This window comes from Cervus canadensis, chromosome 28, assembly GCF_019320065.1.
Source record: "Cervus canadensis isolate Bull #8, Minnesota chromosome 28, ASM1932006v1, whole genome shotgun sequence".
NCBI classification, from domain to species: domain Eukaryota; kingdom Metazoa; phylum Chordata; class Mammalia; order Artiodactyla; family Cervidae; genus Cervus; species Cervus canadensis.
Window position 1 is genome coordinate 17,164,259 of NC_057413.1, and position 15,112 is coordinate 17,179,370.

At 40.2% G+C, this 15,112-nt stretch overlaps 1 protein-coding gene and 1 non-coding gene across 2 annotated transcripts; one reads left to right on the top strand and one right to left on the bottom strand.

Annotated features, from left to right (window-relative positions):
* Positions 1-478: 478 nt before the first annotated feature.
* On the top strand, positions 479-14,455 carry LOC122429740 (chorionic somatomammotropin hormone 2-like). Its single transcript, XM_043450337.1, has 5 exons — positions 479-533; positions 10,458-10,630; positions 11,583-11,690; positions 13,458-13,637; positions 14,264-14,455. Exons 1-5 carry the CDS (start codon positions 479-481, stop codon positions 14,453-14,455), a joined length of 708 nt encoding a protein of 235 aa, XP_043306272.1.
* On the bottom strand, positions 9,980-10,089 carry LOC122430192. Its single transcript, XR_006266272.1, has one exon. It is a non-coding gene; the product is annotated as a U6 spliceosomal RNA (small nuclear RNA).
* Positions 14,456-15,112: the final 657 nt, after the last annotated feature.

Here is a 15,112-nt window from a genome sequence, read left to right on the forward strand (position 1 = left end):
TATGGGAAGTCAGCAATGGTAGTAAAGTAAAGGGCAGTATTGCCTTGAGAGGAAGGAAGGTTCTCAAAGTTTCTTGAAACACCAAGAATGAGCCAGATGTGAGGAATTAGCTTAATTTGTAAACCAGAAACTCTGCCAGAAGAAATTTAAGTTCATAAAAATATTACGATGTTAAAACCCACAATTTAGACAGATAATAGGGTAGGGTAGGGTATATAGACATTCAAATTCTCTATTACTTAGTGCATCAGGCACTCAAGGACCACCCTCACTGAAGTCTTTCTCTATTGCTCAACCTACAGGTACCACCATGGAGAAAGTGATAGCTCTACTCCACAGGTAGTTGAACCCTACATTTATGGTCTCGTGGCTTTCCTTAAGAAGCATTCGATGCAGCAGATTTCCTCCATCCCATCCCATCCGGCTGACTGCCCTTGGTCAACAGGAGTGCTCGTCCTGGGATCATTCCGCAATCCCCATGGCCTCAGCTCCCAGCTTCCGTGGACATCAGTGGACTTACAATCCTGTCCAAGGTATGAAACACAGCAGCATGGCTTGTCTATGTGGTTCTCTGTTCAGATGGTCACAGGTTAGTTGGTTCACTCCCCAACAGCTTCAAATGACTCCCCCATTCCAGTGGACAGCCATGGACGCGGGGATCTCTCCCCTGCCCTTCAGCTCCCTCAGGCCCAGGTGCAGGCTGGTCCCACTTACTCTCCTCCTTCTTTCCCCTTCATCCTCGTCCCTTCTCTCCTTTGTCCTACCGAGTTCTGTGTGGGCCCTAATATTCCTCCTCAGTAGTCAGGGCATCCCGCCAGTATTCACCTGGTCTTCTAAGAGAACTGCTGCGTCTTTAGACATTCTTGATGCATCGGTGGAGAGAGGTATACCCCACTCTCAACTACCGCTCTGTCATCTTGTCCACCCCCATTTGTGAATGTATTAGAAATGAGTTTCCCTTTCTTTGAAGTACCATTGCCTTCACCACACATGTTTAACTTTTGCTTTTTGAGGAAAACACAGGTAAGTTCCACTCTCTTCAGCTGAGTCAGTCATTCAGTTGTGTCCGACTCTTTTGACCCCATGGACTATGGCAACACAGGCTTCCCTGTCCATAACCAACATCCAGAGCTTGATCAATCTCATTATTAGATCTCATGACTAGATCGTGAAGTTAAAATATTAGAATCTCAGTTCAGTTCAGTTCAGTAACTCTATCATGTCCGACTCTTTGCAACCCCATGAATCGTAGCACGCCAGGCCTCCCTGTCCATCACAAACTCCCGGAGTTATTCAAACTAATGTTGATCTAGTCGGTGATGCCATCCAGCCATCTCATCCTCTGTCATCCCCTTCTCCTCCTGCCCCCAATACCTCCAAGCATCAGGGTCTCTTTAGATGAGTCAACTCTTGGCATGAGGCGGCCAAAGTATTGGAGTTTCAGCTTTAGCATCAGTTCTTCCAAAGAACACCCGGGACTGAGCTCCTTTAGGATGGATATGTTGGATCTACTTGCAGTCCAAGGGACTCTAAAGAGTCTTTGCCAACACCACAGTTCAAAAGCATACAATTTTCAGAGCTCAGCTTTCTTTACCATCCAACTCTCACATCCATACACAACCACTGGAAAAACCATAGCCTTGACAGGACAGACCTTTCTTGGCAAAATAATGTCTCTGCTTTTTAACATGCTATCTAAGTTGGTAATAACATTCCTTCCGAGGAGTAAGCATCTTTTAATTTCATGGCTGCAATCTGCATCTGTAGTGATTTTGGAGACCCAGGAATAAAGTCTGACACTGTTTCCACTGTTTTCCCCATCTATTTCCAATGAAGTGATGGAACCAGATACCATGATCTTAGTTTTCTGAATGTTGAACTTAAAGCCCACTTTTTCACTCTCCTCTTTCACTTTCATCAAGAGGCTTTTTAGTTCCTCTTCACTTTCTGCCACAAGGGTGGTGTCATCTGCATATCAGAGGTTACTTATATTTCTCCTGGCAATCTTGATTCCAGCTTGTGCTTCTCCAGCCCAGTGTTTTTCATGATATACTCTGCATATAAGTTAAATAAGCAGGGTGACAATATACAGCCTTGATGTCCTCCTTTCCTATCTGGAACCAGTCTGTTGGTCCATGTCCAATTCTAACTGTTGCTTCCTGACCTGCATACAGATTTCTCAGGAAGCAAGTCAGGTGGTCTGGTATTCCCATCTCTTCCAGAATTTTCCACAGTTTATTGTGATCCACACAGTCAACAGTTTTGGTATAGTCAATAAAGCAGAAGTAGACGTTTTTCTGGAACTCTCTTGCTTTTTTGATGTTCCAGCAGATGTTGGCAATTTGATCTCTGGTTCCTCTGCCTTTTCTAAAACCAGCTTGAACATCTGGAAGTTCACGGTTCATGTATTGCTGAAGCCTGACTTTCAGAATTTTGAGCATTACTTTACTAGCATGTGAGATGAGTGCAATTATGCCATAGTTTGAGCAATGTTTGGGATTGCCTTTCCTTGGGAATTGATTTGAAAATTGACATTTTCAAGTCCTGTGGCCACTGCTGATTTTTCCAAATTTGCTGGCATATTGAGTGCAGTACTTTCACAGTATCATCTTTCAGGATTTGAAATAGCTCAACTGGAATTCCATCACACCCACTAGCTTTGTTCCTTGTGATGCCTTATAAGGCCCACTTGACTTCACCTTCCAGGATGTCTGGATCTACGTGAATGACCACACCATTGTGATTATCTGGGTCATGAAGACCTTTTTTGTACAGTTCTTCTGTGTATTCTTGCCACCTCTTCTCTGCATCTTCTGCTTCTTTTAGGTCTATACCATTTCTATGCTTTATCGAACCCATCTTTGCATGAAATGTTCCCTTGGTATCTCTCATTTTCTTGAAGTGATCTCTTGTCTTTCCCATTCTGTTTTCCTCTATTTCTTTGCATTGATCGCTACAGAAGGCTTTCTTATCTCTCCTTGCTCTTCTTTGGAACTCTGCATTGAAATGGGAATGTCTTTCCATTTCTCCTTTGCTTTTCACTTCTCTTCTTTTCACAGCTATTTGTAAGGTCTCCTCAAACAACCATTTTGCCTTTTGCATTTCTTTTCCATGTGGATGGTCTTGATCCCTGTCTCTTTTACAATGTCATGAACCTCCGTCCATAGTTCATCAGCACTCTATCAGATCTAGTTCCTTAAATCTATTTCTCACTTCTGCTGTATAGTCATAAGGGATTTGATTTAGGTCATACCTGAATGGTCTAGTGGTTTTCCATACTTTCTTCAATTTAAGTCTGAATTTGTCAATAAGGAGTTCATGATCTGAGCCACAGTCAGCTCCTGGTCTTGTTTTTGCTGACTGTATAGAGCTTCTCCATCTTTGGCCGCAAAGAATATAATCAATTTGAATTCTGTTTCAACCATCTGGTGTTGTCCATGTGTAGAGTCTTCTCTTGTGCCGCTGGAAGAAGGTGTTTGCTATGACCAGTGTTTTCTCTAGGGAAAACTCTATTAGCCTTTGCCCTGCTTCATTCTGTACTCAAGGCCAAATTTTCCTGTCACTCTAGGTGTTTTTTGACTTCCTACTTTTGCATTCCAGTCCCCTAGAATGAAAAGGACATCTTTTTCTGAGTGTTAGTCCTAAAAGGTCTTGTAGGTCTTTATAGAACTGTTCAACTTCAGCTTCTTCAGTGTTACTGGTTGGGGCACAGTCTTGGATTATCATGATTTTGAATGGATTGCCTTGGAAATGAACAGAGATCATACTGTCATTTTTGAGATTGCCACCAAGTACTGCATTTTGAACTCTTTTGTTGACCAAGATGGCTACTGCATTTCTTCTAAGGGATTCCTGCCCACAGTAGTAGATATAATGGTCATCTGAGTTAATTTTGCCCATTCCAGTCCATTTTAGTTCACTGATTCCTAGAATGTCGACATTCACCTTTGCCATCTCCTGTTTGACCACTTCCAATTTGCCTTGATTCATGGACCTAACATTCCAGGTCCTATGCAATATTGCTCTTTATAGCATCAGACCTTGCTTCTATCACTAGTCCCATCCTCAAATGGGTATTGTTTTTTCTTTGGCTCCATCCCTTTCATTCTTTCTGGAGTTATTTCTCCACTGATCTCCAGTAGCATATTGGGCACCTTCTGACCTGTGGAGTTCCTCTTTCAGTATCCGATCATTTTGCCTTTTCATACTGTGCATGGGGTTCTCAAGGCAAGAATACTAAAGTGGATTGCCATTCCCTTCTCCAGTGGTCCACATTCTGTCAGACCTCTCCACCATGACCCATCCATCTCCAGTGGCTCCACACAGCATGGCTTAGTTTCATGAGTTAGACAAGACTGTGGTCCTGGGATCAGATTTTCTAGTTTTCTGTGATTATGGCTTCAGTGTGTCTGCCCTTTGATGCCCTCTCGCAACACCTACCGTCTTACTTGGGTTTCTCTTACCTTGGACGTGGGATATCTCTCTATGGCTGCTCCAGCAAAGCGCAGCCACTCCTCCTTACCTTGGACCAGGGGTATCTCCTCATGGCCGCCCCTTCTGACCTTGAAGGTGGAGTACCTCCTCTCGGCCCTGCCGCAACTCCTTGGCTGTGGGATTGCTCCTCTCGGCCACAGCCCGTGACCTCGGCCGTGGGGTACCTCTCTCCGCCACCGTCCCTGACCTCGGAAGTGGGATAGCTCCCCTCAGCCACCGCCTCTGACCTCAGACCTGGGGTAGATCCTCTCGGCCGCTCCTACACCATTGCAGCCTGGTGCTCTCGGTCACCACCCCTGGCCTTGGGCGAGGGGCTGCTCCTCACGGCCACGCTTCTGCGCAGTCCATCATGCAAAATCCAGAGTCCAGGTTGGAACATTCTAGGGACTGAGGAAGCATTGGTTTCTAGAGGTTTGCTCAGCACACTTCCTTCTGCATCCTCTTCTGATGACAGAGCCTGTCATTGATGGGCTCTAAATTAGAACTTCAGAACGTATTAATTTTTTATACATGAGAATATGTAACTTTAAAAATCTCTCCCTATTTGTCCTACCATCCAGTCTTTGGCAATCATTTTTCTACTCTGAGTTCCATCTTTTTTTTTTTTTTTTCGGAGATTCCTTATAATTGCAAACATATAGTATTTTTCTTCCTCTGACTTAGCTAACTTAGCATAATGCCCTCCAGTTTCATCCAAGTAGCCACAAATGGAAGGACTTCTTTCTTTTTCTAATGGCTAAATAATATTTACCTATATATGTCACATCACATTGTTTAAATCCATTCACCTGTTGAGAGATACTCAGTTTGTTCCTATACCAAGGCTACTGTGAATAATGCTGCAATGAACTTGGGAATACAGATCTCTCTTTGAGACAATGATTTATTTTCCCTTGACTATATATCCAGAAGTGGGATAATGGGTCACATAACAGTTCTCTTTTAAATTTCTTGAGGAACCACCAGAATATTTTTCCATGATAGTTGCACTGGTACATATCCCTACAAACAGTGTATCAGTTCAGTTCAGTTCAGTCGCTCAGTCATGTCGGAGTCTTTGTGACCCCATGCATCACAGCATGCCAGGCCTTCCTGGCCATCACAGTCTCCCGGATTTTACTCAAACTCATGCCCATCGAGTCGGTGATGCCATCCAAGCATCTCATTCTCTGTCGTCCCCTTCTCCTCCTGACCCCTATCCTTCCCAGCATTAGGTTCTTTTCCACCGAGTCAACTGTTCGCATGAGGTGGCCAAAGTATTGGAGTTTCAGCTTCAACATCAGTCCTTCCAAGAACAGCCAGGGCGGATTTCCTTTAGGATGGACTGGTTGGATCTCTCTGCAGTCCAAGGGACTCTCAAGAGTCTTCTCCAACACCACAGTTCAAAAGCATCGATTGTTTGGCGCTCAGCTTTCTTCACAGTCCAACTCTCACACCCATACATGACCACTGCAAAAACCATAGCCTTGACCAGACGGACCTTTGTTGGCAAAATAGTGTCTCTGCTTTAATAATCTATCTAGGTTGGTCATGACTTTCCTTCCAAGGAGTAAGCATCTTTTAATTTCATGGCTGCAATCACCATCTGCAGTGATTTTGGAGCCCCCAAAAACAAAGTCTGACACTGGTTCCACTGTCTCCCCATCTATTTCCCATGATGTGATGGGACCAGATGTCATAATCTTAGTTTTCTGAATGTTAAGCTTTAAGCCAACTTTTTCACTCTCCTCTTTCACTTTCATCAAGAGGCTTTTTAGTTCCTCTTCACTTTCTGCCATAAGGGTCCCTTTTTCTCTACATCCTCAATAACATTTGTCATTTCTTACTTTTTTGGCACTAGCCATTCACACAGTTATGAGGTGATAACTCTTTTGCCTTTGATCTGCATTTCCATTGATTATTAGTGATGCTGAACATCTTGTCATATACCTCTTGATCATCTATATGTCTTATTTGTGGGAAAATGTCTATTCTTTAAAGACGTAGCATACATTAGGTTTACTATATTCCGATATAAGAAACTCAGTTGCCTACCTGTATATCAACAACGAACTCTCAGAAAGTGGAATAAAGAAAACAATCCCATTTACTATTGCATCACAAAAAGATAAAACACTTAGAAATAAACTTAAGCAAGGTGTTGAAAGATTTTATACAAAACCTTTAAGACATTGATAAGAGAAGTTTAAAAAACATTAAAGGTATGTAAAGTTAGGTGGTCGTTTCAATGTGTTTCTTGAGGTAGGATTTGTATTACTTTAAACTTCCCTCTTAGAACTGCTTATGTTGAATCGTATAGGTTTTAGATCATCATGTTTTCATTGTTCTTTCTTTCTAGGGCTGTTTCACTTTCCTTCATTTCTTCAGTAACATGTTCATTATCTAGAAATGGTTTGTTTAATCTCCATGTGTTTTTGGTCTTTAATTTTTTTTTTAATTCCTATAGTCATTATCTAGTCTCACAGTGTTGCGCTCAGAGAAAATCCTTGATAAAATTTCAATTTCCTTAAATTTACTGAGGTTTGATTTGTGACCCAAGATGAGAAAAATGTTCCACTTTCACTTGAGAAGAAAGTGTATTCTGCATTTGGATGGAATGTGCTGAAGATATCTATTAGGTCTGTTTGCTCTAATAGTTCCCTTTAGGCTTATATTTCCTTATTTATTTTCTGTTTTGATGATCTACCCATTGGTAGAGGTGGGGTGTTAACATGACATACTATTATTGTGTTACTGTCAACTTCCCGTTTTATGTCAGTTAGTGTTCACTTTATGTATTGAAGTGCTCCTATGTTTGGTGCATAAATATTTAAAATTGTTTTGTCTTTTTCTTGGACTGATCCCTTGATCATTTTGTAGTGTCCTTCTTTATCCCTTATAAAAGATTTTATTTTAAGGTCTATTTTTTCTGATATGAAAATCGCCAATCTGGTTTTCTTGGATTTCCATTTGCATGGAATATCTTTTTCCCTCCTCACTTTCAGTCTGTATGAGTCTCTAGGATTGAAGTGTGCCTCTTGTAGACAGCATATATACGGGTCTTGTTTTTGTATGCATTCAGCCACTTTGTGTCTTTTGGTAAGAATGGGAGAAGATAATACCAAATAAAACAACTGATAAAGGATTGCATTCTGGAATACAAGTAGCTCAAACAAGTCAGTCATAAAAAATAAAGACAAGAGCTGAAAAAATAAACTAGTGAGACTACATCAAACTCAAAATCTTCTGCATAGTAAAAGAAGCCATCAAGAAAATGAAATGGCAACCTATGGAATGAAAAAAAAATTGCAAATCACATATTTCATAAGGACTTCATATCCAGGTATATATAAGAGACTCATGCAACTCAGTAGTAGAAGAAATCAAACAACCCAAATTATTAAATGGGCAAGGAAGAATAAGATTTTGAAAAATTTTAAGATTAGACAGTAGATGACAGACACTGTAAGTTTTTCCTTCCCAAACAGAAGCCTGTGTCTTCCTGACATTGGTTTCTTTATTTCCAATCTCCTGTTTGGTGATTGCACTTCACAGTATGCATCCTTTACTCAATAGCAATCACCCTACAATGAGTTATATGTGCTAAGAATAGCCCCGCTAACTATTAAAAACTAATAATTACATACTCAACCTCGAGGCATCAAAAATCCAAGGTGATTTTCAGAATTTTCCACTCCATTGTTTTCTACTTTTTGTTTCATAATTGAAACACCTAGTAAGGTCAAGTGAGTAGAGGACCTCAATAATACATGCATAGTAAGTCATTTAAAACTGGGAGCATTACTGGATTAAAATATTGGGGGAATGTATTATTACTAATACTATTATAATTTTATTCCCTTTAATTCTCTGGTATACTAGGTTGATATTTATTTAAAATAATAATACAGCCACTATGGAGAACAGGGTGGACATTCCTTAAAATACTGGAAATAGAAGTGCCATATGAATGAGCAATCCCAGTGCTGTGCATACACACCAAGGAAACCAGAACTGAATGAGACACGTGTACCCCAATGTTCATCACAGCACTGTTTATAATAGCCAGCACATGGAAGCAGCATAGATGCCCATCAACAGACAAATATCTACGAAAGCCATGGTACATATACACAATGGAATATCACTCAGCCATGAAAAATAATACATTTGAATCAGTTCTAATGAGGTGGATGAAATGGAACCTATTATACTGAGTGAAGTAAGCCAGAAAGAAAAACACCAATACAGTATACTAATGCATATATATGGATTTTAGAAAGATGTTATCACATGTGAGACGAATGGCCAGTCCAGGTTCGATGCATGATACAGGGTGCTCGGGGCTGGTCCACTGGGATAAGCCAGAAGGATGGGAAGGGGAGGGAGGTGGGAGAGGAGTCAGGAAGGGGAACACATGTACACCCATGGTGGATTCCTGTCAATGTATGGCAAATCCACTAAAATATTGTGAAGTAATTAGCCTCCAATTAAAATTAACAAAATGAAATAAACTAGTAATACCAACATAGAGACACTTAGTACTCGAGTTACAGTAGATTGAGAAAGACAAAGCTTATGAGGCAGTGAAATCACAGAAAATTAGCAATGGTATCAAAAGAAGGGGCAGTATTGCCTAGAAAGAAAGCAGAGTCCTCTAATTTTTTGGAGACAACACAAACAAGCCAGGTGGGAGCCAACCAGCTTAAGCTGTATACCAGAAACTTCACCAGAAGGAAAATGAAGTTCATAAAAGTATGCTGATGCTAAACACCAAAATCCAGACAGTAAGGAAATACGGTAGGGTATACGTAGATACTGACAACTACTCAGAGAGGTAGACATGGAAGCAGATACACTAATGAGCATCAGAAAAATCAAAGCACAAAAGGGTCTGAAAAGTCAATCTTAAAGAGACTTGGCAGTCTGATCAAAAGAATAAGAGAATCAAATTAAAAAAACAAAATAGAAAGACTTGTGCACATGATAGAACCGGAGAATGCTCAGGAGAGAACGTTTCGGACCTAGTGGACCAGCGCACAGAAGCCTCCAGCATCAGGAACAGAAACCCTGGGCAGGTCTAATGACTGTGCGCTCTGGGAACGGCCTCAGTTTCAGAGTCTGGGAGCTATACCGCCTAAAGGCGAACACAGACCAGGACTATAGCTTGCTGTGACACTGAGTCACAGACAATAGTGTTTGTTAGTAGACTTTTCTCATTCAACTATAAAGTTAATGAATCACTAATCAATGATAACTCACACCATCAGTTTGCAGTCAAATCCTCTTTAAGCATACAATGTACATCTGAACCTGTTATATGATCCCCAAAAACATTTTTATACTTAAATTTATTGATGTTTAATTGAAGGGTAATTGCTTTACAATACTGTACTGCTTTCAGCCAAACGTCAACATGAATCAGCCATGGTTTTACCTATGTCCCCTTCACTCTTGAACCTCCTTCCCACCTTCCTTCCCGACCCAGCCGTTGAAGTTGTTACAGAAAAATATGGAAGGCTTCACAAATTTGTCTGTCATCCTAGGGCCAGGGCAATGCTAATATTCTCAGTATTATTCCAATTTTTAATATCTGTGCTACCAAAGCAAAAGCACAAATAACTCTTTAACAGAAAAAATGATCATATACTTTACTACTGAGTCCCAGCATTGAACTGTCTTAAAAAAATGGCCCTAACACTCTGGGTCAGAATTAAGTTCCAAATGCTTGTAGAGCACAGAAGTACTTCTGGGAGCAATATAAAAATGCAGGGATTAAGCTAATTCTCCAACTATCTATCTGTGCAAATACCTTCATCCATCTATATCTACACAGAGGGTGCTCCTTCTTCCCCCACCCCAACTACTACAGCACCAACTCCTGCTCAAACCAACAGGGAAAGAGACGGCTTCCCTCCACAAGACGGATTTGATAACCTCAGGTGACTAGATCATCAGAATGGCTCATGTTTTTATTTAAGGAGGGTCCTGCCTGCTCCTGCTGCTGGTCCTGTCAAATCTGCTCCTGTGCCAAGGCAACTTATGCCCGTCCTGCAGTCCTGACACCCCCCTGAGATCCCTTACAGACCTGTTTATGGATGCTGCCTGGCTGTCCCACTACTTCCATAACCTTTCCACAATGATGTTCAAAGAGTTTGTAAGTACTGTGGTGGTGGTGGTTTAGTTGCTAAATCATGTCCGTCACTTGCGACCCCATGGACTGTAGCCTGCCAGGCTCTCGAAAGGAAATTTCACATAAGTGACTGGCCTATACTATCCTTTAAACAAGAAGGCTGCAATAACATACTCTCTAGGTACAAGATGTCGTCAGTTCATAAGATGGTGAAATCGAAAAAAGGATGAGTTTTGTGAAATCTCAAAGATTCCTAAGAAGTGCGATGATTTTTTCAATTTCCTTTCATTCATTTTCTTTTTTGAACATTTCCAAAATAAATGAATTTGTATTTGTCAGCCAGGAATGCCATAAGAGAATACAATAGACTCAGTGGAATAAACACCAGAAATTTATTTCCTCACAGTTCTGGGGGTTAGAAGTCCCAGATCAGGGCACCAGCAAGGTGAGGTTCTGGTAAGAACTCTTTCTTCCCAGGATGGCTTCTCCGTGCATCCTCACACAGGGTGGGGGGTGGGGAAGAGAGACAGAGGAAAGGACACAAAGACACAGAGACAGAAGAGACAATTCTCTGGTGTTTCGCTTCATGGAGACACTAAACCTATTGGATGAGTGTTCCATCCTAAGAGCTCATTTAACATTAATATCTCCTGCATTAGCAGGAATGTTCTTTATTACTACCGTCTCTGGGAAGCACCAACTATTGGTACATATGTACTATATTTGGTTCAAACATTAAAAAAAAAAGAAGGATAATAATAAACAGAGAAGGGAAAAGGTTAAACTTAGAAGAGTTAGATATAAAATCATTTTTATAGAGACAATGTATAGAAAAAGTAGGAAAAGAATGAATTTGAAATTTTGGGAAACCCCACTGTTAAAAAAATTACACATCTATCAAGCATATAAATGTTCTTATAATGGGTTCATATACTGAATGCCCAACAACCCTAACTAATTGCCTGATCACTTTTAGGATGAAAAATATGCCCAGGGCAAACAGTACCATATCAATGCCACCAACAGCTGCCACACCGATCCCCTCCATGCTCCTGAAGAAAGAGAAGAAGCCCAACAGATGAATGTGAGTCTTTCACCTGGGTTTTTCACCAGATCAATGAGACAGTACGTAGGTTACCAAGCTTCAGACTATTAGAGGTCATGGTACCTGTACATGCAGAAAAAGGTGGAGGAACCGTAAGCCATTGAAGAGAAATTATATTATGCAGTTGATGAAGCATAAGTGAAATCAAGGGATAACTAAAGATCTGTAGTAGCAAAACCAAGAACAGATTTATAAATTGTCCATGCACACGCTAGTTCAACCAATGCATCCGACACAAGATTGCAGCTATTATTCTGTATGAAAACAGGAAATGAATGGGAACTTCCATGTGTAAAATATAAGACTGCAAAATTCATGAATATGTAAGAAACACACCCCAGTCTTGAGTACTCCCTGTTACTAGTGACGCCTACTTGGGAGTCCTATACTGCACCACTCGAGCATCACGTCTGCCTTTCTAGGTTCTCCTGATTCTGCTTCTACTTCTCTGATACCTCCCTCATTCATCATTCTCAATCATTCCTCTGTCACCTTTCATTCTTAATTTGCAAGTCTCCCCCACAATGGCCTATAAAACATTGCTTTGCTTTTCATGGCCACAACAATTGCCTCTGTTCTGAGGACAAAACTGTTTACATATCAAGCCTCAATCATTTATGGCAGCTCTAAATGTTGGCCATTATAATCTCTCCTTTCTGATTTCCTGCATTATCCCTCATCCTAACATTATTTAAAATATTTTCACATGCATCCCCCCTAAAAATTCTATCCTCTCTGTCTACAACCTTCTTAATGATATCAGGATTCTTTTGCTCTGCTAGGCTCTTTAATAATCAGGATGATCAAGTAAAGGAAAAGGTCAAAGAGGAAGAAGATGAGGGATTTTTCAATAACCTTCAATTTAAATTTTATTGAGAGTTACTACATGGCCATACATTTTACTAAGCACTTTATGTGCTTAGTATTATTCCTAGCACATTACTATATTTAACCCTATTCAGTTCTATGTTCTTTACCACTAAAACAGTTCATTGATGTAAAGAAATTGTGCATATCAACTAAAGATCTTCAGCCCCTGGTATTTTCATGCTCAATTCTACTAGTAGTAGTGAACTAGGGGCGAAAACCCTCCATTGTGAATCCCACGGATGCTGTTACTAAAGACAACGCTGTGCCATTTTCTGCCCGGACACATGTCAACAAGACAGACTCTTCTGATACCAGCATGGGGGCTGGTGTTGTGATCAACTGAGGAAAGAAAGCCTGTTTAGGAATGTCATGTCTTCATTGTCTCTTTGCTGTAATATCATAAAACAAATTACCAATCGAAAATCAATATGAATGACTAATCTGATTCATTAATATGAAAGAATCACTGGGTGACAATGATGTGGGCACAGGTAGAATGCCTTTTTCCTGGGTCAGGTACTGCAGGTACATACTGACTTGTCAAAAAATACTTAGATTTCTCTCACACAAATGTACAAACATAAAAGAAATCACTGAGTGGTGGTCGAATTTCAGAGGAAAAAAGAAAATTCTTCATGTTATATATTAGAATGCATGAGAAGAATTAGTTTCTAAAATAACCTAGATTTTTAATAATTCAGTGAAATGTGAACTGATAGCTTACTTTTGCAACTTTTACTACCTTCACAAATCTCTGCATACACATAGGAATAACCAAAAGTTTTTTTAGGTCAGCTGCTCTGAGCAAAGATCACATGTTACCAAAACCACTGAATTATGATTATTTTAATGAGACCATTTCTTATGGTTGTTTAGAATGAAGACCTTAGTAAGTGGATACTCAGCTTACTGTACACCTGGAATAAACCTCTGCGTCATCTAGTCAGCGAGCTGCAGAGTTTGAAAGAAGTCTCACAGTCTATCCTATCAAGCACCATAGAGAATAAGAAAATGTTAGACAAACTTCAAGCATTCATGGAGAGTCAGTTCAGACAGGTGAGCATCCTGCAGAAGGCTTTCTTGCTTTGTTCATGAATAAAAGAGGTGACCACTGTAATGCATAAGGAGTTTTGAAATATCTCAGTTTGTAAGAAAAAGATTCATGTCTTCTATGTGCTAGACTGCTACTACATAAAGCAGGAGCCTAGTCATTCATAGAGATAGAGTCTACTGTAAAGGAATCAGATTTCACTGCAATTTTTGATATGTGCAGCCTTCCCTGTATTGCACACAATTCCACCAAAAGCTTGCCTCTTCCTGGGCACAGGTGGTTGACATATTATCAAGATTCAGAGAACTAGAGAACAGAATTTGCAAGCTCAGCATTTTCCTCAAAGTATCCCAGGACATCTGCTCTTGAAGTTCACTTGTCTTCTTTCTCTGTTCTCCTCAAATCAAAGGATGAGAGTGGGAAGGAAGAAAAGAGAAAGTTAAAGCTAAACTTGAATTATGTTTCTACTTTTTAGATTCCTAATTGTTTTATCATAGGCTGACTCCAAAATCCATATCTAGAGTGTTTTATATTTGTATGTGTTCCCCAAATCTTACTTTGATAATTAGAAGCAAAAAGATAAGCAAATACTAATAAAACTCATAAAAGCCATTATCTTTTGGGTATTCAGATTGTTGTTCCAGTCTTGCAGAAGCTGTTCAAGACTCACATTACCTGGTCAGGACTCTCATCCCTGACGTCCAGCGATGAAGATAGGTGTCTTACTGAATTTTATAAACTGTTCAAGTGCCTAAGCAGGGATTCACGTAAAGTTGACATTTACACCAAGATCCTGGCATGCCGAATGCGCAAAACGTGCTAAATCCACATCCAACCCACCCAACTCTGAGATGGTCATAATGATCTATCCCATAGAAAGTTTCTGTGAAATTTACAGCTTTTTAATGCATGCTCTGAGAAATGGGTCTTCTGTTAAAAAAATAAACACAGACTCTTTAGAGATGTCAAAATCTAAAAGGGAAATTTGTCAACAGTTCTTATATTCATTTAATAGAAAATCAAATGAAAATCCACCCCTACATTTGAGAGAATGAAACTCCTATTAAAATTAGTCACAAATAGCAGAAGCTGGTATTACGAAGAAGACCATCAAGAGATTACTTAAGAATCACAGCCAATTATTCTGTGTCAAGTTGTTAGAATCAAAGAATTAGACAATTGTTCATGGTTCTGGTCATGCTATGAAAAAGACAGTATTCTCAGGCTACCGAATGGAAACAAACAAATGAAGAACGTTTGAAGTTCACTGACCTTATTGTGAGGCTGTCATGGCTAACGCCATGACAGGCAGCCTAGATTTGGAGTAGGCCTGGTTTCCCGGGGTAACATAATTATCAGGCCTCCTGGAGCTAGCCAATCAACATATGCCTAGCAAGAAAAAGGGAAACTATCAGGGGAAAGCTGAAAAGCCCACGTTGGGCCAACAAAAATTGCCTTGCAACTGTGTAACCAATCTGCT